The sequence below is a fragment of the Xenopus laevis genome, chromosome 1S (genome assembly GCF_017654675.1).
Source record: "Xenopus laevis strain J_2021 chromosome 1S, Xenopus_laevis_v10.1, whole genome shotgun sequence".
Lineage (NCBI taxonomy): Eukaryota > Metazoa > Chordata > Amphibia > Anura > Pipidae > Xenopus > Xenopus laevis.
The window spans coordinates 808,565-834,069 of NC_054372.1; the positions used below are offsets into that span (position 1 = coordinate 808,565).

The window sequence follows — 25,505 nt, forward strand, 5'->3', positions numbered from 1 at the left end:
CAAATATGAAATTCATATCTGTATTTTTAAACTTTTAATGAATCAAGTTCCACACAGATATGAATGAATCATTGATAACCTACAAAACATATTTACATGCTGTTGTTAAGTTGGGTCCATAAAGTTCAACTCTTCGAAATGAAACCCAGCATCCATACACACACACACCTCCATACACTCAAAACTATATATACACCCATAAATATATTAATTGTACATTTTAGTATCACAATAACCTAATAAATGCATACCTTATCCAAAAAATCTTCAACCCCCTCTTAAAGGCACAGAATCAGCATCACAACAACAACCAGCTGGGCATTCCACAACCTCACTGTCCTCACGGTAAAGAACCCCCAATGTTGCTTCAAATTAAAGTTCTTTTCTTATAGCCTAAAAGGGGGAGCTCTGGTGTTTTGTTACTTTTCATAGGAAAAAAGATCCCCCCCACTATCTGTCTATAATGTCCTCTAATGTTCTTGTAATCATGTCCCCTCTCAACCCCAACCTTGTCAGTCTCCCCTCATAATTTAACTCTTCCCTCCCTCTAACCAGTTTAGTTGCACTTAGTCTCTGCACTCTCTCCAGCTCATTTATATCCCTCTTAAGGACTGGAGTCCAAAACTGCCCCCATACTCCAGATGAGGCCTCACCAGGGACCTATAAAGAGACACAATTATGTTTCATCCCTTGAGTTAATGCCCTTTTTTATACAAGAACTTTATTTGCTTTAGTAGCCACAGAATGACACTGCCCAGAATTAGACAACTTGTTATCCACAAAACCCTAGATCTTTCTCAGTTAAGGAAACCCCAACACATAGGGGCAGATTTACTAAGGGTCGAATATCGAGGGTTAATTAACCCTCGATATTCGACTAGGAACAAAAATCGTTCTACTTCGAATATCGAAGTCAAACGATTTAGCGCTAATCCTACGATCGAACGATCGAAGGATTATTCGTTCGATCGAACGATTAAATCCTTCGAATCGAACGATTCGAAGGATTTTAATCCAACGATCGAAGGAATATCCTTCGATCAAAAAAACTCAGGCAAGCCTATGGGGACCTTCCCCATAGGCTAACATTGACTTCGGTAGCTTTTAGCTGCCGAAGTAGGGGGTCGAAGTTTTTCTTAAAGAGACAGTACTTCGATTATCGAATGGTCGAATAGTCGAACGATTTTTCGTTCGATTCGTAGTCGTAGTCGAAGGTCGAAGTAGCCCATTCGATGGTCGAAGTAGCCCAAAAAACACTTCGAAATTCAAAGTTTTTTTAATTCGAATCCTTCACTCAAGCTTTGTAAATGTGCCCCATAGTGTCAGACTGGGATACCAGGAGCCCAACCAAAAGTAGTGATGGGCGAATTTGTCCCATTTCCCTAAAATTTCCCTAAAAATTCTTGAAACGTGTGAAAACTTTGTGAAACGTGAATTTTGCCGCAGGCGATAAATTGCCAGTGTCAAAAATGGCGCTGATGTTGAAGTTAATCATCACTAACATCTAAATTGTCACTGGCGTCAAAACTGTCATCAAAAACAGCTGCAAAACACAGAAATCCACCACAAATTCATGCACTACCCAAAAACCTTAGACCATGGAGCCACACAAAAACCTTATACCAGAGTCCCATCGAAAAACCTTAGACCAGGGGCCAACTCTGAGTACTATTATTCTTCTTTCTTCTTCTCCTCACTCAACTTTATTCTCCTAGTCACTTTTCTTTACATACTATAATATATCATTCCAGCTATTTATTCTTTGTTCTTAAAGAAATAGAAAATCACCATGAAATAGGCCAAATGTTTACCAGCATGAGGACCTACTGGCACCTTGGCCCACCCGGAGTGTTACTGGTATCCCAGTGGGTTAGTCCAACACTGCCAACACAGTGCTATTTAGAGTATAATTCACATTTATGTTTTTTCTGCCAAACTGCAAAACCTTGCACTTATCAACATTAAACCTTATTTTCGAGTTTGCTGCCTAGCTTTTCAGTTTAGTCAAGTCAGAAAGCCTTAAAAGCACATCTTTTATTTTAGTCCTCAACACCAACGCTTCTATTGAACCACAAAGGTTTTGTTTGCAACGACGTTCCTTGCTTACAAGGGGAATATACTGACAAGTAGATTTATTAAGCAGCACTTTAAAGACTTCCCATTTTTGTTCTGTGTTTAACCCTGTGAAAAGCATTTCCCAGTTGCTATGTTGCAGAGATGCCCTTATACTGGAACATTTTACTTGTCTACAATTTAAGGGCCTATTTATTAAAACTCAAATTTTTCTAGTTTTTAAATGGAAAAAAACTTTAAAAAAAATCTACGAGACCATGTTATGATCACTATTCCCTAAATGCCCCTCACAAATGTTAGAGATAAGTTCAGTATTATTAGTTATTACAGGTACACAAGAGAGTTATTCCTAGTAGGTTCTTGAACGAGCTGGTGTGAGGACTCACCTTGGTGGACTAGTGGGCCGGCGGGGACGCCCACCTCTGTGATCCTTCTTCTTCCATTGTCAGTTCTCCTATGGTGCGAGCGGCGCGCATTTCAACCTTTAAGCATCACAAGCATCATGACATCATTGCATTTTGTTGCAAATTTTGAGTATTGAAAGGGGATTTGGGCTGGTAATCATTGCTCGTTGTTAGGTCTAACTTGTTTTGTATCTGAGTGCAAATTCTGTCTGTTTGATTCCATTTTTGATCCATGCCTGCCTGACTATTTTGAACTCTATGGTAATGACACTTGTCTACCTAATGATTCTTTGAACTCCGCCTCTACTGACCACGGCTTTCTTGACTATGCTTTTCATCTATTCCCCGAACTGTTTAGAGCAGATGAAATATGCAATTCACATATTACTGACCCACTATCCTGGGGAATCCTTTGCAGTCCAATCCTGGCACATCCTTTCTAGGCAAAGTCCCACACTCCACTCCCAGCGGACAAATAGAGTCTCAGTCCCTTTATCCCAAAGAGCTCTTAACTTTTCCCAGGTAGTGCTACCTGCCCAACTACCTCTCCAGATGGACCAAGGTATTTGCTTCCATGTAGCAGGCTTTTAAACAAAGCCTGTTTCTCAAACAGGGAACACATGCTGGGTGCTGTCACTACCCTTCCATAAGTACAACTCATGTGGGGACTCACTCACATGGGCAGCCTCACACGGAGCTGGAATAGACATCCACAGCAATGAAATTCTCCATCCAAGGACACAAGCTTGCGTTAACCTTCAGGTTGCAGCTCCCAGCACTCTCCACAGTGCAAGCATACAAAAAGTCCTCTTTTGCATTTGAGCTCAAGACCCTGTTGGTCAAGTTCCCAGGCTTGTGGCTCCCATACTCAAGCCCTTCCAGGGGTTCCTCACATCTTTTGCCCCTAGATCTATGTAGCAGTTCCTGTTCTTTCTGTTCTGAGTGAAAATTAAACTAGCTATGAGTTTGAACACATGGCTCTAACTATATGAAGAAGATATGCAGTAGTGACAACTTCTGGCCAACTCCAGTATCTGCCAGGCACACTGCATTAGAGACAAATGGCTCACTCCCCCTTTAATTTAGGTCCAACCATTAGCTGGCCAAGCAGGGGATTTCCTGCCAAGTGGTAATTTTAGGACCATAGGGGAAATTAACCCTATGAATACCTATATCCCCACTATGCCTTCCCCTAGTTTTGCCCTACTGTAAGACTCCAGTCAAGTGTAAGACACGAAATGTCCCTGCTTGCCATTGTGCTGCTGTCTCACTGTGGGAGGGTATTCAGTATATCTGTATATCAGTATATGAGTCATGCACAGGAGGTCTGGGTACATTCACTTAATGTGAACAGGATGAGGGGGTTTAGAGCAAGTGGGGGCTTGCCTTGAGTGCTCTCACCTTTAGGCCCAACACTGGTTTGGAGTCAATGCTATGAATGGTAAATCACTGTTCACAAAGGGTGGGCTCCATTCCAAAAATGCACAATAGACCTGAAAGAACTGCAGCAGGATTAGGCAAGAAAGTCTAAAACAATGTATTAGGCACCCCAAATGATTGCTAGACATTGGACCCTAGGCTAGTTGTCAGACTTACCGAACTGGGAGGGACCCTTACAGCTCCTCTACCGATACACCCTCCAATGGGAATAGAGGGAGATCAGTGAAGGTGTAGTAGGGGAGCCTGGGATTCCTGGCAGGGTGCGCTGGTCTGTGAAGGAGCAGGTCTGGTGTCTGTGCAGATATAGGAAAGTGCAGGTTTAGTTGCTGAGCAGTAGGAATAGGGAGGACGTCACCTTAACGTTAACTGCAGGTATTGATGGAAGAGTAGTTGCAGAATAACGATCAGCACCGATGACACTATGGCTGCTGCGCTGAACTTGCTGGTTTGAGCAGATAGAGCACGTTGATGGAAGTCACAGGAGAGAGGTTCCCAGGATGAAACTGAAGCGTAGACGAGATGGGTAAACTGGATCGGCAGTGGTGATAAATATTCAGACGATAGACAAGAGTCAAGGCAAAATGTGTAAACGATAACAGGCAAAGTTCGGCAACAGGTAAACAGGTACAAGCAAGGTTCCAAGGGTTAATTCAGCAGTGAAGTCAGAAGGCAGGCAGGAGTTGGCAACAGGAGTTCAATATATCAAGCAGAGTTCAAAGGGCTAACCGTCGCCTGTGTCAATACGCTGCGCCCAGCAATTCCCCTGCGCCGGCGTCACGGCGACCACAGCGCTGGAACGCATCGCGCCGAAGAGCCGTGTCTCCCAGAACCCTTGTAAGTACCTGACACTAGTGCTGCTTTTTCACTGAAAAACTTACTGGCCTTGAGAATACAGTTATTCAAACAAAAGGCTACACTGGAACAATTCTGTCTAACTACCTCCCTGTCTCTCCCTTACACCCTCAGCCTCTAAACTTCTCAAATGTCTTATCTTTTCTCATATTACTATTTTTTTCTGCAGCCATAATCTGCTGGACATTATGAAGTCTGCCTGTCTCCTCCACTCCTCTCCATCCATCTTTTCACAGTATCCACATCTATTGCCAACCCTCATCTTAAACTTTTCTATCTTGCTGCTCCTTCCCATTGGGACCCCTGAATTCCTCCTTGTGCACTGTTGCACCCCCCCCCCAACTTGTGCCTGTTTGTTATCCACCCACTTAGACTGTAAGCTCTGTTTGGCCCCACATTGGGCACCAAAATGTAACGCTTTCTTGGCCTATTCTACCAATTAGGAGTTAAGGGTGACCAGCTAGATAGTGAGCATGGGTTACATTGCGAATCTTCACCCAGGGCAGAGCCTTCGCCAAATGGAAGCTTCCCCTTTAAACTGTAGTTGACTACAACTCACAGGCATATAAGTGTAAAATAGAATAATGGACGCCAGGAGGTTCTTTAAAAAGGTAAAACAGGAGCACAGATTTATTATGCCAGAGGCAAATGACCACAGGTTTACTTACAAATATACTGAGGACACAGCAGGTGGAATCACTTTGGACAGTACAAGGTTCACAGTCAAACAGGTGCGACTCCCAAAGGATATTGCAGACAGGTGTACATCAATTCCCAGTTCAACCGACGTTGCACAGTGAGGGGATCGGGATCTATCAGGTAGGGTACAGGTAGTCCTTTGCTCACCTAGATGCCTATCAACTGAGTTCCCTGCTCTAAAGGCAAACAGGCCTTGTGGGAAGCTACTCCCTACTACAATCCTCGTTGGAGCAACAACTGCTCTTTCTGCTACACCTCTCTGTCTTTCTCTCCTAGAGAGACTATAACAAGATCTTACTATCTTAGCTGGTCCTCGTTCACGGGGTTACCTGGTCCCCGACTTAGCACCAAAGGTGTCAGATCCCTCTGGGGTAAATTACTTACTGGGGCCTATGGTGATCCCAGGCTCAATGGGGATTCACCCAGCAGCAGCACCAGGAGCCAAATAGGAAGAGGACACTCCCTGCACAACACTATATAGCAGTGTGACAGGGGAGTGTCATTACACTCTTTGTCCAATAGGTGTGGCTGTTACACTTTACCAGTTACAAGGGCTTGGCCCAATAACAAGGGAAAAGAGAAATACATACAAAAATGGGGGATTAACTCTATAGGGATAGGATATCCTATAGGTCCCTACATACACCTGGGGGAAAAATCCATTTCATCCCGACAATGGTGAAATGATATAGACACAATAGTAACAAAGTGCAAACCAACAATACCATTGAACATCATTCTTCTGGTATCCTCTCCTGAGGAATACCTGGTAACAATGGGTACTGTGGAGAAAAGAACAGTAAAGAGCAAAAGTGCAATACTGTATTGGATAAGTTTCAGTGCAAATAACATCAGTTGCATAACTTTATTACATTCATGAGGTCCTTAAAGGAACACTCAGGCACTTAACTTACGATACGTGAACCATCCATAGTGTATTAGGAGGTCCAGGCACAGCTTGGCTGAAAAGAAAAATTAGCATAGATTTTTTTTTCACACAGGAACACTCATTTTCATTGCAGTTGAGTTACATGACCCCACCATAACCAAAAACTTTATTCCATATCACACCCCCCCACCCAACAATACAAAGTTACTGAGAGCCACTTGGGGAGTAGTAAGGCAAAGAATAAAGGTGCTACTCAGCGAGTAGTTAGAGGTAGAAGAGTTTTGGTGGGGGCTCAGCAGTCTTTGTCTCATGAACCCAACTATTTACAGTTCCAGACAATGTTCAGAAGTCCAGAAATGGAACAATGAGTGAACAAAACAATGAAGAAGGCCCAAAACTTGGGGCATCAATCTTGAAGAACATCAGGAAATGAAGAAGGCCCAAAACTTGGGGCTATCAAACGACGTCCTCAAGTGTAAACAAATCATCTCTAAGAGGAATTCTCACTCATAGAGGCATACTGAAAATATTACAACACACAGGGTCCAGCCGGAACCACTGTGGACAGCTCAAACATTCACCCCATACTTCTCCAGGGTGTGTTCGTAGGATAAATAGTAGGAAGGGTGAGGTTTCTCTACCTTCCCTCCATTAGGCAGAGTGGACGACAAGCTGAAGAAGCGGTCCTCTTGAAACTTCCCACAACTTTTGACATGGTGCTTTAAGATGGTACGCCCATACCACCATTCGCTGAGGGTGTCACAGAGGAAGACCATGTCACGCTGCCGCATCTGTGGATCACTTTGAAACAATCCCTTGGGTCCCACATCTGTTTTCTTTAAAAGTTCTCCATAAAGCCATTCTTCCAAATTCTTCTCTACTTCGTCATAAACCCACTCAGGTGCATAGGGCATTGGATAACCCCAACGGTCACGAACACGGGCATTGATGATGCGTTGCACCCTAGAAACTGTGCGTGCCTTCTTAGGTTCGGCCCTTCCCTGAGCGACACAGAAACCTTGAGCTTCTGGAGATAGCAATGGTTTAGACAAGCAGGCAACAGGCTGCTGAGAATTTGGATACTCTGATGGAACCACTGTGGATGAAGCCTCATCTTTTGGTGCAGTGGTTGGCTTAGGAGTAGCAGGCCTAGGCGTGGCAGGCCTGGGTGTGGCAGGCCTAGGAGTAATAGGCCTAGGTACAACATCTGGGTTCCTGCGCATAGTACTCCCCCTCCCTCTGGGTGGAACATGTGGATCCTCACTCTTTGTGGCTGCATCCCCACTAGCGCCTACTCCCTGTGACTGTGAAATAGACAAAGCTTTTAGAGGAGTGGGTAGGCTTTGGATGGTGGGTGGCCGCACTGAGGAGAGGTGATGAGGATATGCGGGAACAGGTGCAGGAGCAGAGTCTCCTGACACTGAAGACAGTCCATCTGTGTCTGTAGCGATGGATTTTGTCTTTATGCCCTTTTTAGGATCAGCATAAAGTACATAGGGACCTAACCAGCACTCGTGAACAATAGGGCACGAAGAGTGAAATTACAGGTCTCTGTGGATAGTTCACGGGTACAGTGCCCGCAGTAGGGAACAACTATCCGGTTAAAGTGGACATTAAGCTTTTCTTCAATGTCCTCATCTGAGAACAGCGGGGCCCCTGTCAGGGTTTATTCTGCATCCGCCCAACCCTCCCAGAAATGGTCAGCCATAATAACGGAAAAGGGTGTTACCGGAATGAAGAATGTAGTGTAGTCCTCCACTATACCCGCAGCCGCAGGGCAATGAGTAGTGAAGTCCGGAAGGTCCGCACATGGATGGGCCACAGCCGTGGTCCGTGATGGTGCAGCACCTTGAACAGGAGCGATGTAGAAATCCTCTGGTTTTGCTGAAATAAGGAGCGGTAGCAAGCAGGTACCACTTGGAGTGAAGAGTAGGAAGTGCGGTGAAACTTTCACAAGCAGCCGCCGGAAGTCCACAGGCACAAACAGGTGGGGTAGTGATGCACACGTCCTCTCTCTGCAAAGTCTCTTCACAAAATGGCGTCGTGACATGCTGTCAAGGACCGCCTTAATCCCAAAAGCGCGCCAACAGTTACTGCGCGGGAAAAAGATTGGCGCCAGCGAAATCTCGCGCTCGCGAGACTTGAGCTATGGCGCAGGCTTGTGTATTGGGAATAGAACCTCCAAGCCCGAACCCACGGCCCTGAGATACTAGGGGAAAAAAAAACTAGCAATTTAGTAGAAAAAGACATGCAGGCAGCCTTTTGACAATCAAGTCCGCCGCCTGTCACGAAAATTTAAAGCGACAGTGCACAAAAACACTAAATCACAAAAATACAAAAATAGCCTGGATTTAGGGGCGGGCCCCACGTTGGGCACCAAAATGTAACGCTTTCTTGGCCTATTCTGCCAATTAGGAGTTAAGGGTGACCAGCTAGGTAGTGAGCATGGGTTACATTGCGAATCTTCACCCAGGGCAGAGTCTTCGCCAAATGGAAGCTTCCCCTTTAAACTGTAGTTGAACTACAACTCACAGGCATTTAAGTGTAAAATAGAATAATGGACGCCAGGAGGTTCTTTAAAAAGGTAAAACAGGAGCACAGATTTATTATGCCAGAGGCAAATGACCACAGGTTTACTTACAAAGTACTGAGGACACAGCAGGTGGAATCACTTTGGACAGTACAAGGTTCACAGTCAAACAGGTGCGACTCCCAAAGGATATTGCAGACAGGTGTACATCAATTCCCAGTTCAACCGACGTTGCACAGTGAGGGGATCGGGATCTATCAGGTAGGGTACAGGTAGTCCTTTGCTCACCTACATGCCTATCAACTGAGTTCCCTGCTCTAAAGGCAAACAGGCCTTGTGGGAAGCTACTCCCTACTACAATCCTCGTTGGAGCAACAACTGCTCTTTCTGCTACACCTCTCTGTCTTTCTCTCCTAGAGAGACTATAACAAGATCTTACTATCTTAGCTGGTCCTCGTTCACGGGGTTACCTGGTCCCCGACTTAGCACCAAAGGTGTCAGATCCCTCTGGGGTAAATTACTTACTGGGGCCTATGGTGATCCCAGGCTCAATGGGGATTCACCCAGCAGCAGCACCAGGAGCCAAATAGGAAGAGGACACTCCCTGCACAACACTATATAGCAGTGTGACAGGGGAGTGTCATTACACTCTTTGTCCAATAGGTGTGGCTGTTACACTTTACCAGTTACAAGGGCTTGGCCCAATAACAAGGGAAAAGAGAACTACATACAAAAATGGGGGATTAACTCTATAGGGATAGGATATCCTATAGGTCCCTACATCTCTATATATTTTTTTAGTTAAAATCTGATGTGCGCACTTTCTTGTTTCAAGTACAGAGTATGGAGTTATGTGCACAAAAGTGAATAAATAAAAAAAAAACTTGTAATTAAATTACAATTACAATACATGGCAGCAGAGAAATCATTTCATTCTTTTTTTCTGATTATAAATCAGTTGCTGCATCAATTTAATGCTGTTCTGCTAATCCCTTAGTTTAACCTTGAAACAGCAGCCCAGAGAGCACTGAGCATGTGCAAGGTCACCGACACTCAATGGCCTGACAAAAGGACAAGATGGAGCTCTCCTGTGACTACTCATGAGGGGCACAGATCATTACTCTAACTGGACCTGTAGATGATCATGGGGTCATCAACTACCATTTAGTACATTACTTTTTGCTCTTTTTGCTTCTTCAGCTCCTTCTAGTGAGAGACACAACACACTGTTCAACACTCCATATAATGTTTCCATAATTACATTCAGATTTTGAAACAGTTCTTTTCACAGATGAATCCCCTCCATTTCATTTCAGTTGCACCTTTATTTGAAGAAGATTCAGTACAGATCTAAACAAGATGAAACCTTCTCCTTTGATGAGAATAGAGAATTTATCACTAAATACTTGGTCTATAGCAACTTCATGGCTTCTCCTGACTTGGTGATTAAAAACTTCCTTGGTGAGTTCTCCCCTTGGTCACCACTGGATCAGCAGCTGAATATAAACTCAACATCAGTTCCATGGAAGACAAAGGATAATAAAGTAAGTTCATTGACTCCTATGAAAATTCAGCAAACATTTAGCAGTGATAGAATTATCTGAGAGAGAGAGTTAGAGCTACTAGTCATTTTCTTATTTGTAAACATACAGTAGGTTACAAATAAGTTAGGTTTGTATATCCCATTCAATGATATTAGGTGTCCTGGGGCTTCTATAAAAGCCTGGTACTGTTGGGGTCTAGTGGCTGTAGAGAGGATACAGTCAGGACTAAGGAGGAAGCTGTATACTGAAGGCCAATGTGCAGTATCTGAGGAGTTTTAGAAAGTTCATAATTGTATCCAGGCAATAGATCAGGGCAGGCAGCATGTAGTGAAGTCAGAGGCAAAGCAGAAGCAGAGAATCAGTCAAAATAACAATTAGTAGTTATGGTGCATTTGACATGTTTTGCTTCAACAAAAATTCACGAAATGGTGAAAAATCGCCAAAATGCATAAAATTCTATGGGCATCAATATTTTTTTGATGAGCAACAATTCTCTTCACCCATCGGAGTCTATGGGCACCCTTTTTGTGGCGAAACTTGGCGAGTTCATCGCTACCCAGAAGCTTTACCAAGAAAGACCCGGGCATTGAACCCGTGTCTCCTGGTCCTTTTATTCTGAATTTTTGTGCCAAAATACAGTGGGATGCCACCGTCTTGAGGATGATGCAGAAAACTCTGCAAAGGAGCCCTCCTGCCAGATACAAAGTAAAGACAGCACTGAATGCTGAACTGTCTATTTTACTAGAACTTGTTAATAAGAAATATAAAAGAACAAATATATAAAAAGAAAAAATACAATAAAGAATGCCAGGCAAGAGCAAAACAATCCAACACAGTTTATTAAACCCTATGGGGCACCACATATAACTGAGAATTCAGGCCTGATTGGGGGGGGGGAACTTTTATATTTTTATAGGAAGATGTATTTGAACTTATAATGAAAAGTGATCAGAAACTCAGTCGAAAAATTCACGAAACAGCAAAAAAAAATTGGGGCAAATTCACTAAGAATCGTAGTTGCGCCAGGCGTAACTTCGCCACAGTTCGCCAGGCGTAGTTTCGCCAGCGCTCAGCAAATTCACTAAAATACGAAGTTGCGCACAGAGGTAGCGTAAGGTTGCGAAGTTGCACTAGCGTTGATTCGTTAAGCAAGGAAAACTTACGCTAGTGAAGGTTAATTTGCATATGGCGCCAAATTCAAATTTCAATGGAGGAATACGTAGAATCACTACACAAGCCTGGGAAACCTTCAAAACATCAAATAAATTTTATTTTGCCCTACACATGTGCCCACTGTCTAGGTAAGTTGCCATGAGTCAGGAAATGTAGGGGGGAAGGAGGGGAGCCCCAAGAAATGTTTCGATCTTTTTCAGCCTATCACCCATAATATAGAAAAGACGCCAGCGTTTTTTGGGACTTAGAAAAAATTTTGACTTTTTTTGAAGCAATCCCTATCTACTGGTCTGAGGTGGAAGGAAGTCTAGCGTAAAAGGTAGCGTTCAGTACACTGCACGCGTTAGTGAATTTGCGTAGTTACGTCCGTAGCGAAAATTCGCCAGGCATAAGGGTGCGAAGTAACACTAGCGAATTTACACCAGCGTTCGTTAGTGAATTTGCGAAGTAACGAAAATGCCCAACGCTAGCGAATTGACGCTAGCGTTCGGTGCTTCGGCGCTTAGTGAATTTGTCCCAATGGGTGTCAAATATTTTTGCACGCAACAATTTTTTCTCACTCCAAATGCATTAAAGTTGATAGGCATTTTTTCATGGCTACTTTTTTTGTCTAAGCGACAATTTTGTCTTGGCAAAATTTTTCCGCAGTTTCGTGAAAAAACTTGGAGATGGCGAAATGCAGATATTCACTGCAAGTCCGTGAATGGTGAAAAAAGTTGCTCATGATTAATAATGAAATTGTATGATTATCTATTATGTTTATTGAATCCCAGTTAGCATTTAAGTTGCCTAAATCTGACTAAACAAATTGCAAAGCACTACTTGGCTCACACTTGCATTTATTTCATGGATTTCTAATATCTTTAGATCCCGAGAACTCAATGCTCAGACAATTGTCTCCCAGGACAGAGGATGATGCCGATTCCCGGAGCTCAGTCCTGCTGCTATGACTGTGTCCCGTGTGCCGAGGGAGAGATCTCTACTACAACTGGTATATAGAAAGTATTTTACATTTTATTCCAAGTTACTGATGACTTCCATATCCCTGTGGGAGGGATACCCACTAGAGTCCTCACTGTGGTGTTAAGAAACTTGGGTCACCACACATTTTGTGGGAATTCAGTTGCCGCCCCTGTACAGCTAAGGACACCTTTAACATTTTACCTGCTAAGCCCGTAGGTACTTATTATTAGTAAGAGGAAAAAGATTATGTATGTGGGAAAAGCAAAGGTGATGTGCAGGGTCAGGTATACAAGTTGTGTTTATTAAAGAGAGATGAGCGACCTCTAACAGTATTGCACCATCCCACCATATATATCCCAGTTCTCTATTGAGCAGAAATAAAACATAGATTTTAATAATAATATAATACTTTACGCTAAGTTAAAATAATCATAGGCAGTGGCGTGTTGTGGAACCAGTCTGGAGCAGTTTGGGTAAATTCTTGGTTATATGATGAGGTCCTAAGCTACATCCACCTCCATCCATTCATTGAGGCCGACCTCATCATACAACCAAGAATTTACAACACGCCACTGCCTATGATTATTTTAACTTAGCGTAAAGGAAATTTGCTATTTTTATTATATTATTATTAAAAGCTATGTTTTAGTTTTGCTCAATAGAGAACTGGGATATATATGGTGGGATGCTGTTAGAGGTCACTCCTCTCTCTTTAATAAACACAACTATTATTAGTAAGAAACTGGTATTGCAGCCTGCCAATACTTCCATGAAAAATGTCATATGCCCACAGTACCAACTCAACAACTGATCAGATTTAGACTGACACAACTAGAGATGCCGTTTACCTCCAACTTATGGAAAGTTCTATGGGCAGCAATAGTATGCCAATCTGTTTATGGCCTATCTAATTTCCTTGCTTCCTACAACATCAGGCCCTTAACCTATTTACAGTATATAGATGACATAATTATCATGTGGACAGCATCAGAAAGAACTATTGACATTCCACCAAAGAGTTAACCAATTCCACCCCCTATCAACCTTACCCTTAACCACTCTTATTCATACATCAACTTCCTGCATACCACCATCTGCATCAAAAATGGAGCCATATAAACATCCCTATACCAAAAACCAACAGGCCGTCCTGCATATTTTATGTGGGACCGTTTTCATCCTCATCACATAAAAAATCTGTGACGACCGGCACCCGATACCAGAACAAATGCCAAGCACCCTGGTCTCGGCTCGGCTTCACCAGTAGTGTGACCACTGTTGGGCTTCGGGAGGAGCCCTCAGCTTACTTGGGTGCCACCTGGACTTAACGAGGGGTACAAGGCGAGATGTTCTGGCTGGCGAAGGGGCACGGCTGTTAGCAGAGTCTTTTGGGCCGAAGGTCACGGTACAAATGGAGCAGGCAAGAGAATCGTCAGACAAGCTGGGTCGAGGCAGGCAGATAACAGAATCGTCAGGCAGGCAAGGGTCAAACCGGGTTGTCAATCAAGGGGTTAAGCAGGTAGAGTTGTCGTAGGCAGGCAAGGGTCAGGATACAGATTTCAGAATAGTCAGGAACAGGCAGGGTCAAACACAGATAATCAGACAGACGAGATTCAGACCAGATGCACAAGGCTCAGGAAACCACTAGAAACAAGTTCTATCACGGGCACTGGCTGGGAGTATGAATGGGCCTTAAATACTTCAAATTTCGCGCCAAAACGTGCGCCAATGCCTGTACCTGTAAGAGGCGTGCAGGCAACTAAGGAAACTAAGATGGCGCCGGCGCTGGAGACAGGAGAAGGAGCGCGGCGGCGTGGCGGCCGTCCACGCCGCTGCACCACTAGACCACCAGGTAATTTCATTACATTACCCCCCCTCTAGGGGGGGGCACTGGACCCCCAGGCTTCCCAGGAAATTTCTTATGGAATTTCTTTCTGAGTTGATCAGCTTTGATATCATCGACTGAGACCCAGGAGTTCTCCTCAGAGCCATAGCCCTTCCATTTAATAAGATACTGGAGCTTACCCCGTACCAGACGAGAATCGAGGAACTCCTGGATCTCAAATTCAGGCTGACCTTCAACTAACACTGGGAGAGGAACAGGAATATGACGAACTTGCGTGGCTGGTTTGAGAAGAGAAACATAAAAAGAATTAGATATTTTAAATTCTGCAGGTAATTGGAGACGAACAAAAGAGGAATTGATTATTTCAGTTATTGGGTATGGACCAATAAACCTGGGCCCCAGTTTGAGAGAGGGGACCATGGCTTCTCAGGGATTGGTAATGGATTCAATAGACCTTGTGACAATTGACGAGAGGATTTAGACCTTTGACAAATTGAACAAGAATTTACAAAAACCTTAGCATCCTGTTTAAAAGAAGGCCACCACACATGACGGGCTAACAAAGAAATAGTTTTGGAAATGCCAGGATGCCCAGCCATTTTGGAGTTATGAACCTCTTCGAGAACTTGTTCCCTCAACTCCTCAGGCACAAACATTCTCCCAGAAGGAGTGTCTGCAGGAGCAGAAGATTGGACAGGGGACAACAAGGTGGAGAGGTCAGAATCCAATGCGGCTACAATAAACTCCCTAGGAATGATGGGGATGCACTCACTAGAGTCAGAGGAGGTAGATTCAAAACTCCTAGAGAGTGCATCAGCTTTGGTGTTTTTAGATCCAGGCCTATATGTTAAAGGAAAATTAAACCTGGTGAAGAACAATGCCCATCTAGCTTGCCTAGGGTTTAGCCGTGTGGCCGATTCAATGTAAAGCAGGTTTTTATGGTCTGTATATACGGTTACCATATGTTTAGCACCTTCAAGTAGATGCTGCCATTCCTCAAAGGCCCACTTGATAGCCAACAATTCCCTGTTCCCAATATCATAGTTTGCCTCTGCAGGCGAAAACTTCCTAGAGAAAAAGGCGCAGGGATGTAACTTGTTGGTAATCGGGTGCCTTTGGGAAAGGACTGCCCCAGCACCCACTTCAGAGGCATCTACCTCCACAATGAATGGTAAAGCAGTATCAGGATGCTGCAAAATAGGGGCAGAACTGAACTCTTTTTTGAGGCGTTCGAAAGCTTGAACTGCCTCTGGGGGCCAAATACTAGGGTCAGCACCCGTTTTGGTCAAGTTGGTGATTGGAGCAACTACCAGGGAAAAATTCTTGATGAATTGGCGGTAATAATTTGCAAAACCGAGGAATCTTTGGGTTGCTCGTAAAGAAAGAGGTTGGGTCCATTCCAGGACAGCTCTCACCTTCCCTGGATCCATTTCAAGACCCCTGTTAGAAATGTTAAAACCCAAAAATTGAACAGAGGTAACTTCAAAAGTACACTTCTCAAGTTTTGCATACAGATTATTCTCTCTCAGTCTACGTAAAACCTCACAAACATGATTCCTGTGTTCAACTAGATTAGAAGAGAAAGTAAGAATGTCATCAAGATAGACCACTACGAATATCCCCAGCAGGTCCCGAAAGATGTCATTGACAAATTCCTGGAACACTGCGGGGGCGTTACAAAGACCGAATGGCATCACCAAGTACTCGTAGTGGCCATCCCTGGTGTTGAACGCTGTTTTCCACTCATCCCCCTCCCTGATTCGAATCAGGTTATAAGCCCCCCTAAGATCAAGCTTGGTAAAGACTTTTGCATTTTTAATTGATCGAAAAGTTCAGAAATTAGAGGGAGAGGATAGCGATTCTTTATGGTAATCTTATTGAGCCCCCTATAATCAATACAGGGGCAAAGACCACCATCCTTTTTCCCAACGAAAAAGAAGCCCGTCCCCGCAGGGGAACTAGAAGATCTGATGAAACCCCTTTCTAGGTTCTCTTTTATATACTCTTTCATTGCCTGGGCTTCGGGCAATGAAAGAGGATAGGTTCTACCACGAGGAAGAGTTGACCCAGGGACAAGATCTATAGGGCAGTCATACTGACGGTGTGGGGGTAAAGTTTCTGCTGCCTTTTTAGAAAAGACGTCAGCAAATTTTGCATATGCAGCAGGTAACCCCTCAAGAGATGTAGTTGCTACTACAGAGGGAAAGCATACCCCACCACACATGGTACCCCATTGAACCACCTCCCTTGAGACCCAGTCAATCAGAGGGTTATGCCTCTGGAGCCACGGTAACCCCAACATAAGAGGAGAGGAAGCACCCTCTATGAGGTAAAAAGCTATCTCCTCACAATGCAAGTTATTAACACACATGGAAAGAGTTACCGTCTCCTTAGAGATTACACCTGACCCTAAGGGTCTTCTGTCCACAGCCATTATTCTCATGGGAGCATTTAGAGGAACTACAGGAATACAGAATTTAGCTGCAAAAGCAGTATCCAGAAAATTACCCTCCGCCCCAGAGTCCACAAATGCGGACACCTTAACAGAGCCTGTAGGCCAGGTTAGTTTAACTGGTAATAAAACCTTAGAGGAAGATTGGGGAGAGGAAACTCCTGCGCCCAAATGGAGCTCCCCTTCTCCATTTAGGTTAGGGAGCCTCCCTTTCCTCCTAGGACATAGGTACAAGAAATGACCCTTCTCCCCACAATAAATACATAAACCTTGGGAGCGCCTGCGTACCTTTTCCTCAGGAGTTAGATGAAAAATGCCTAACTGCATAGGTTCCTCCTGAGGTAGAGGCACAGAGAGGTCTGAAAACTTAACATTGGTCACCATATTAGACTTAACATTAGTAACCCCAGAATAAGTAGAAACACCCCTCTCACCCCTTCTCATAAGATCGTCTAGGTTGGAAGATAGGGGGTAATTTACAAGACTATCCTTTACTGAGTCAGATAACCCCAAACGAAACTGACTCCGTAGAGCCAAATCATTCCACCCCGTTTCCACTGCCCACTGGCGGAACTCGGTGCAATACACCTCCGCATCCCTTTTCCCCTGGCGCAACTTACGAATCGCGGAATCGGCTGAAGATGCACGATCCGGGTCATCGTAAAGAATGGCCATGCTGTTAAAGAAGGTGTTTAGGGAATAAAGAGCAGGGTCTGAAGAAGGCAGCCTGAGGGCCCAAATTTGGGGGTCACCCAATAACAGGGTCATTACAAACCTTACTTCCTCCTCACCAGATGAGAAAGAGTGAGGATGGAAACTAAGGTACAATTTACATGCCTCTTTAAAGACAAAAAATTTAGTTCTGTCCCCGCTAAATCTCTCTCAATGATTTTGGGTTCATGGGGCCTAGTAGTGTTGCCCCACATGGCAGAAGAACCCACAGGAGGAGCAGGATCGAGGACTGGCAGCGGAGTCTCCAGCTGATGGGTTAGATCATGATAACCCTGCAGAAGGAAGTTCTGTTTATTATAGCAGCGTGACTATTGGATAATCGATTTCGGCCACTAATTACGCTGTCGGTGCAGTTATTTTGTTATTTCATTGATTTGCACAATTTTTGTGGTTTTATTGCAATTTTATCCCTGGATTATTGTTCTTTATGTATCTTTAGTATAGTTTTGCTGTTTGGTGCTTTGGTATATTATTTTACTTAGCTTGATCCGTCAGAATATATGCTTTCCAAAAATATATGGTTTTCTGGGGTCTTTTTACAGTTTGGGGGTCTTACGGCACATAACGCACAGTTGGGGCTCTCTTTTCTGCAGCTTAGTTGGCCAGCGTGAAAATTCATATGCACATTTTACATTTGGGGCCGTACACACCATATACTTTGGTAAATCTATGCATATTGGGCATCAAACTATTCAGTAGACCTCTGATGTCCATATTTGGGGTGATTTTTCTTTGTACGTAAAACATTGTGTGAGATAAATGTAGCATACTTCAACATTTTTAGGCGATTTTCAGAAATGTAAAAATCTATGTTTATAAATGTTTTGCAGTTTGGTACTTTGCTGTAGAAAGACGTCTTTATCTTGGTTGTTTTCGTCAGAATGTGTACTTTCCAAAAACATATAGTTTTGGGGGGTCTTTGCTGTTAGGAGGGTCTTGAGGCACATAATATGAAGTCAAGGGTCTATGTTTACAGAAGGCGAATCGGCAGCAGAGAAAACTCATATTCACTATTTACATTTGGGGTCCGCACATGCCAGCTGCCTTGGTATATCAATGCATATTGGGCATAAAACTGTTCAGTAGACCCTTGGCATCAGTATTTATGGTGTTTTACAATTGTATGTAAGAAATTGGGTAAGATAAATGCGGCCAATTGCAATATTTTTAGGCGATTTTCAGAAATGTAAAAACCGTTGCTTTTATCGCCAAATTTAGGAAAGGCTTGCGACTTGGTACTTTGGAGTACAAAGACATGCATACCCAATTTGGATTCGCGGGAATGTGTAATTTCCAAAAATATATGGTTTTCTGGGGCGAACATACTTTTTTCTACCTTTGCCCCCCAAAACTATGTAAATGTGTTGATTTTGCAGTACCTGAAATGACAGACTATATGGGGGTCTTCCTTTTGGGGCCCCTATATGCCACGTGCTTGGGTACACCTATACATATTGGGCATCAAACTGTTCAGAGGACCCTAGGCTTTCATATTTGGGGTGATATCTCTTGATACCTAAAAGTATGTGGGTAATACGATGCTGCAGGGTAGAAATTTTGAGGTGATTTTTGGAAATGTCGCCAAAATCATCAAATTTAGGAATGGTTTGCGGCTTGGTACTTTGGAGTACAAAGACATCCATACCCAATTTAGATTCGTGGGAATGTGTACTTTCCGAAAATATATGGTTTTCTGTGGTGAACATACCTTTTTCTACTTTTGACCCCCCCAAAACGATGTAAATGTGTTGATTTTGCAGTACCTGAAATGACAGACCATATGGGGGTCTTCCTTTTGGGGCCCCTGTATGCCACGTGCTTGGGTACACCTATACAGAATGTGCATCAAACTGTTCAGAGGACCCTAGGCTTTCATATTTGGGGTGATTTCTCTTGATACCTAAAAGTATGTGGGTAATACGATGCTGCAGGGTAGACATTTTGAGGTGATTTTTGGAAATGTCACCAAAATCACCAAATTTAGGAATGGTTTTCGGCTTCGTACTTTGTAGTACAAACACATGCATACCCAATTTAGATTCGTGGGAATGTGTACTTTCCGAAAATATATGGTTTTCTGGAGTGAACTTAATTTTTCCTACATTTGCCCCCCTCAAAACGATGTAAATGTGTTGATTTTGCAGTATCTGAAATGACAGACCATATGGGGGTCTTCCTTTTGGGGCCCCTGTATGCCACGTGCTTGGGTACACCTATACATATTGGGCATCAAACTGTTCAGAGGGCCCTAGGCTTTCATATTTGGGGTGATTTATCTTGATACCTAAAAGTATGTGGGAAATACGATGCTGCAGGTTGGAAATTTTGAGGTGATTTTTGGAAAAGTCACCAAAATCACCAAATTTAGGAATGATTTGCGGCATTGCATATTGGAGTACAAACACATGCATACCCAATTTAGATTCGTGGGAATGTGTACTTTCCAAAAATATATGGTTTTCTTGGGTGAACTTACTTTTTTCTACTTTTGCCCCCCCCCAAAACGATGTAAATGTGTTGATTTTGCAGTACCTGAAATGACAGACCATATGGGGGGGGTCTTCATTTTAGGGCCCCTATATGCCACGTGCTTGGGTACACCTATACATTTTGGCATAAAACTGTTCAGAGGACCCTAGGTTTTCATATTTGGGGTGATTTGTCTTGATACCTAAAAGTATGTGGGTAATACGATGCTGCAGGGTGGAAATTTTGAGGTGATTTTTGGAAATGTCAGCAAAATCACCACATTTAGGAATGGTTTGTGGCTTGGTACTTTGGAGTAGAAAGACATGCATACCCAATTTGGATTCAGGGGAATGTGTACTTTACGAAAATATATGGTTTTCTGGGGTGAACGTACTTTTTTCTACCTTTCTCCCCCCCCCAAATAATGTAAATGTGTTGATTTTGCAGTATCTGAAATGACAGACCAAATGGGGGTCTTCCTTTTGGGGCCCCTATATGCCACGTGCTTGGGTAGACCTATACATATTGGGCATCAAACTGTTCAGAGGACCCTAGGCTTTCATATTTGGGGTGATTTCTCTTGATACCTAAAAGTATGTGGGTAATACGATGCTGCAGGGTAGAAATTTTGAGGTGATTTTTGGAAATGTCGCCAAAATCACCAAATTTAGGAATGGTTTGTGGCTTGGTACTTTGGAGTACAAACACATGCATACCCAATTTAGATTCGTGGGAATGTGTACTTTCCGAAAATATATGGTTTTCTGTGGTGAACATACCTTTTTCTACTTTTGACCCCCGCAAAACGACGTAAATGTGTTGATTTTGCTGTACCTGAAATGACAGACCATATGGGGGTCTTCCTTTTGGGGCCCCTGTATGCCACGTGCTTGGGTACACCTATACATATTGGGCATCAAACTGTTCAGAGGACCCTAGGCTTTCATATTTGGGGTGATTTTGCTTGATACCTAAAAGTATGTGGGTAATACGATGCTGCAGGGTAGAAATTTTGAGGTGATTTTTGGAAAAGTCACCAAAATCACCAAATTTAGGAATGGTTTGCGGCTTGGTACTTTGTAGTACAAAGACATGCATACCCAATTTAGATTCGTGGGAATGTGTACTTTCCGAAAATATATGGTTTTCTGGGGTGAACCCACTTTTTTCTACTTTTGACCCCCCCAAAACGATGTAAATGTGTTGATTTTGCAGTACCTGAAATCACAGACCATATGGGGGTCTTCCTTTTGGGCCCCTGTATGCCACGTGCTTGGGTACACCTATACATATTGGCATCAAACTGTTCAGAGGACCCTAGGCTTTCATATTTGGGGTGATTTCTCTTGATACCTAAAGTATGTGGGTAATACGATGCTGCAGGGTAGAAATTTTGAGGTGATTTTTGGAAAAGTCACCAAAATCACCAAATTTAGGAATGGTTTGCGGCTTGGTACTTTGTAGTACAAAGACATGCATACCCAATTTAGATTCGTGGGAATGTGTACTTTCCGAAAATATATGGTTTTCTGGGGTGAACTTACTTTTTCTACTTTTGACCCCCCAAAACGATGTAAATGTGTTGATTTTGCTGTACCTGAAATGACAGACCATATGGGGGTCTTCCTTTTGGGGCCCCTGTATGCCACGTGCTTGGGTACACCTATACCTATTGGGCATCAAACTGTTCAGAGGACCCTAGGCTTTCATATTTGTGGTGATTTTGCTTGATACCTAAAAGTATGTGGGTAATACGATGCTGCAGGGTAGAAATTTTGAGGTGATTTTTGGAAATATCACCAAAATAACCAAATTTAGGAATGGTTTGTGGCTTGGTACTTTGGAGTACAAACACATGCATACCCAATTTAGATTCGTGGGAATGTGTACTTTCCGAAAATATATGGTTTTCTGGGGTGAACCCACTTTTTTCTACTTTTGACCCCCCCAAAACGATGTAAATGTGTTGATTTTGCAGTACCTGAAATGACAGACCATATGGGGGTCTTCCTCTTGGGGCCCCTGTATGCCACGTGCTTGGGTACGCCTATACATATTGGGCATCAAACTGTTCAGAGGACCCTAGACTTTCATATTTGGGGTGATTTTGCTTGATACCTAAAAGTATGTGGGTAATACGATGCTGCAGGGTAGAAATTTTGAGGTGATTTTTGGAAATATCACCAAAATCACCAAATTTAGGAATGGTTTGCGGCTTTGTACTTTGGAGTACAAACACATGCATACCCAATTTAGATTCGTGGGAATGTGTACTTTCCGAAAATATATGGTTTTCTGGGGTGAACCCACTTTTTTCTACTTTTGACCCCCCCAAAACGATGTAAATGTGTTGATTTTGCAGTACCTGAAATGACAGACCATATGGGGTCTTCCTTTTGGGGCCCCTGTATGCCACGTGCTTGGGTACACCTATACATATTGGGCATCAAACTGTTCAGAGGACCCTAGGCTTTCATATTTGGGGTGATTTCTCTTGATACCTAAAAGTATGTGGGTAATACGATGCTGCAGGGTAGACATTTTGAGGTGATTTTTGGAAATGTCACCAAAATCACCAAATTTAGGAATGGTTTGCGGCTTGGTACTTTGTAGTACAAAGACATGCATACCCAATTTAGATTCGTGGGAATGTGTACTTTCCAAAAATATATGGTTTTCTGGGGTGAACTTATTTTTTTTTACTTTTACCCCACCCCAAAACGATGCAAATGTGTTGATTTTGCAGTATCTGGAATTACAGAACTGATAGCTCAAATGAGGTGTCTACATTTTAGGGCCCCTATATGTCACATGCTTGGGTACACCTATACATATTTGGCATCAAACTGTTCAGTGGACCCCAGGCTTTCATATTTGGGGTGTTTTACATTGATACCTAATGATGTGTGGGAGATACGATTCTGTAGATTGGAAGCTTTGAGGTAATTTTTCAAAAAATTCACCAATTTCTATAAAACAATATAACTTTAGGAAACAATTGCAACTTGGTAGTTTGGAGTACAACGATATGTTTACCCATTTTTGATTCACCAGAATCTGTTCTTTCTAATAATGGGTAGTTTTCTAGGGTAAACCTACTGTTAGTGGAATGTTTGGCCTTGAAATCAGAAGTATGCCGTTTGGGGAGCGGTGCTTTGGACATTTGCTAGTGTACTGCTTGTAGATTTTGATCTATACAAGTGAGAAATCTCCATAAAACTATATATATTTGGTATTGCCGCGTTCAGGAGACATAGACCTTTCCAAATCAGCTGTGTTCTCATACATAAAGTAAATAATGTTTCTGATATATGTGATTGTTCTTTGTGAAACATGATTTTTTTCATTTTATTGGACACTTAGAAGCCTATATTTTTTTACAGAAGTAGAATTACACCAAAATTCTTGCATATTTTGAAAGTTCAGGTTGTCCTGAAAAAAACAATATATTGTTTTCCTGGGTAAACTAAAAGACCGCCCCAGGAAGGGCCCTTAAAGTGAAAGAGTGCAAAATATCTAAAAACTGCTTGGCAGTAGATGTTCGCATCTAGGACAAAACGGCTGGCAGGGAAAGGGTTAAATGAAACTTCTTTTCCTCTAGTCTGAAGGGGAGGCCTCTGGTACGTGATTCTCTATATGGGTAAAAAGGTCCCCTGCTATTTGTCTATAATGTCCTCTAATGTACTTGTAAAGTCTAATCATGTCCCCTCGCAAGAGCCTTTTTTCCATAGAAAACAACCCCAACCTTGACAGTCTCCCCTCATAATTTAACTCTTCCCTCTGTAGGGACCCCTACTGGGTAATCTGCCCTGCAGCTTTAAGGCCCCCACCTTTTTCTTAGAGTGATCTGCCAGAGAGAATGACACGCCCCTGCTACACTGCTATATAGTGAGTGTAGGGAGTGGCCACTTCCTCTTTGGCCTGTGGATGGTGATCCAGCTGGGTGAGCTCAGGGGAGCCTGGATACAGCTAGGCCCAGAAAGGCCCATGTGGTTTGGAGAAGAAGTCGGGGAGCAGGTAACCCCGTGAATGAGGAATAGTTACACTAGGGCAGACTTGTTATAGTCTCTCTAGGAGAGAAAGGCAGAGAGGTGAGAGAGAAAGAGCAGCTGAAGCTCCAACAAGGATTTGCAGTAAGGGAGGAGCTTCCCAGAGGCTCTGTGTGTTGCCTCCAGTCAGGGACCTCAGTGAAGAGGGACTGTAGGGTACAAGCTGCTTCCTGACAACTTCCAGGAGGGAATGTGTGAATACTGCAAACAGGGCCGGCCTTAGGCCAATTGGACCAATTGGGCCCAATTGGGCCCCGCACCTCTGGGGGGCCCCGCACCACAGGGCAGCACAGATAATATTTCCCTCAGCACATGATGCTGCCTGGCCTGCCCCCAACTTTGAGAGTCCAGACCATCCCCAAATCCATAGGTCTAGCCTGCCCCCAACTCTCATAGGCCCAGCTTTCCTCCAACCTTGATAGGCCCTGCCTGCCCCCAATCCAACCAAGCCTGCTCCCAAGCTGAATCGGCCCAGCCCCAAACTAATTGGCCCAGTCCACTCTCCTATTTCCTCCCTCTCTCTCTTACCCTGTGTGCCCCTATTATGTTACCTTGTCTGCCCCTTTCCTTTCTATTTTGTGCCTGTATGCCCTTATTTTCCTAAATACTTGGTGTGTCAGTAGCCAGCAACACTTTGTCTAGGGGCCCGCCAACATGGTCCCAATTGGGCCCCACATTTGATAGGACCAGCCCTGACTGCAAATGCCTAATGGAGACCTTTCCTCTGTGAGAAATGCCTAATGCCTGCAGCTCTGTGTGAGAAATGTGCTATTGCCTCAGCTCCTGCGTGACTACTAAACCTGTGGTCACTTGCCTCGTGCATAGTTAATAAACCGTTTCTGTTTTACTGCAAGAACCTCCTGGCGCCCATCTTTTGTTGTCTGCACAGTAGCCTGGGGGATGTAGTTGCACTACACCATAGAGGGAACACTTCCACATGGCGAAGGCCCTGACCCTGTTGTGTGAGTCGCGTGTAACCCATGCTTCTACTGCTAGCTGGACAGTTTAACTATTTGTGTGCTATGCAGCCCAAATAGGTGTTACACCTCCCTCTAACCAGTTTAGTTGCACTTAGTCTCTGCACTCTCTCCAGCTCATTTATATCCCTCTTAAGGACTGGAGTCCAAAACTGCCCCCATACTCCAGATGAGGCCTCACCAGGGACCTATAAAGAGACACAATTATGTTTCATCCCTTGAGTTAATGCCCTTTTTTATACAAGAACTTTATTTGCTTTAGTAGCCACAGAATGACACTGCCCAGAATTAGACAACTTGTTATCTACAAAGACCCCAAGATCCTTCTCATTTATCTACCTCTCATGTCTTAAAACAAACTCTTAGTCTCAGGAAAATGATTCTATATATCAAAATTGGGAATCCGCCTCTGA

At 43.5% G+C, this 25,505-nt stretch overlaps 1 protein-coding gene across 1 annotated transcript in view; it reads left to right on the forward strand.

Moving 5' to 3' along the window:
• The window catches only part of LOC108703889 (vomeronasal type-2 receptor 26), a 50,557-nt gene that overhangs the window by 11,645 nt on the left and 13,407 nt on the right, over positions 1 to 25,505 (forward strand). The window contains exons 4-5 of the mRNA XM_018240196.2: positions 10,204 to 10,431; positions 12,472 to 12,595. Coding sequence (XP_018095685.2) covers positions 10,204 to 10,431; positions 12,472 to 12,595 — 352 coding nt within the window. The remainder of the gene's footprint in view (positions 1 to 10,203; positions 10,432 to 12,471; positions 12,596 to 25,505) is intronic.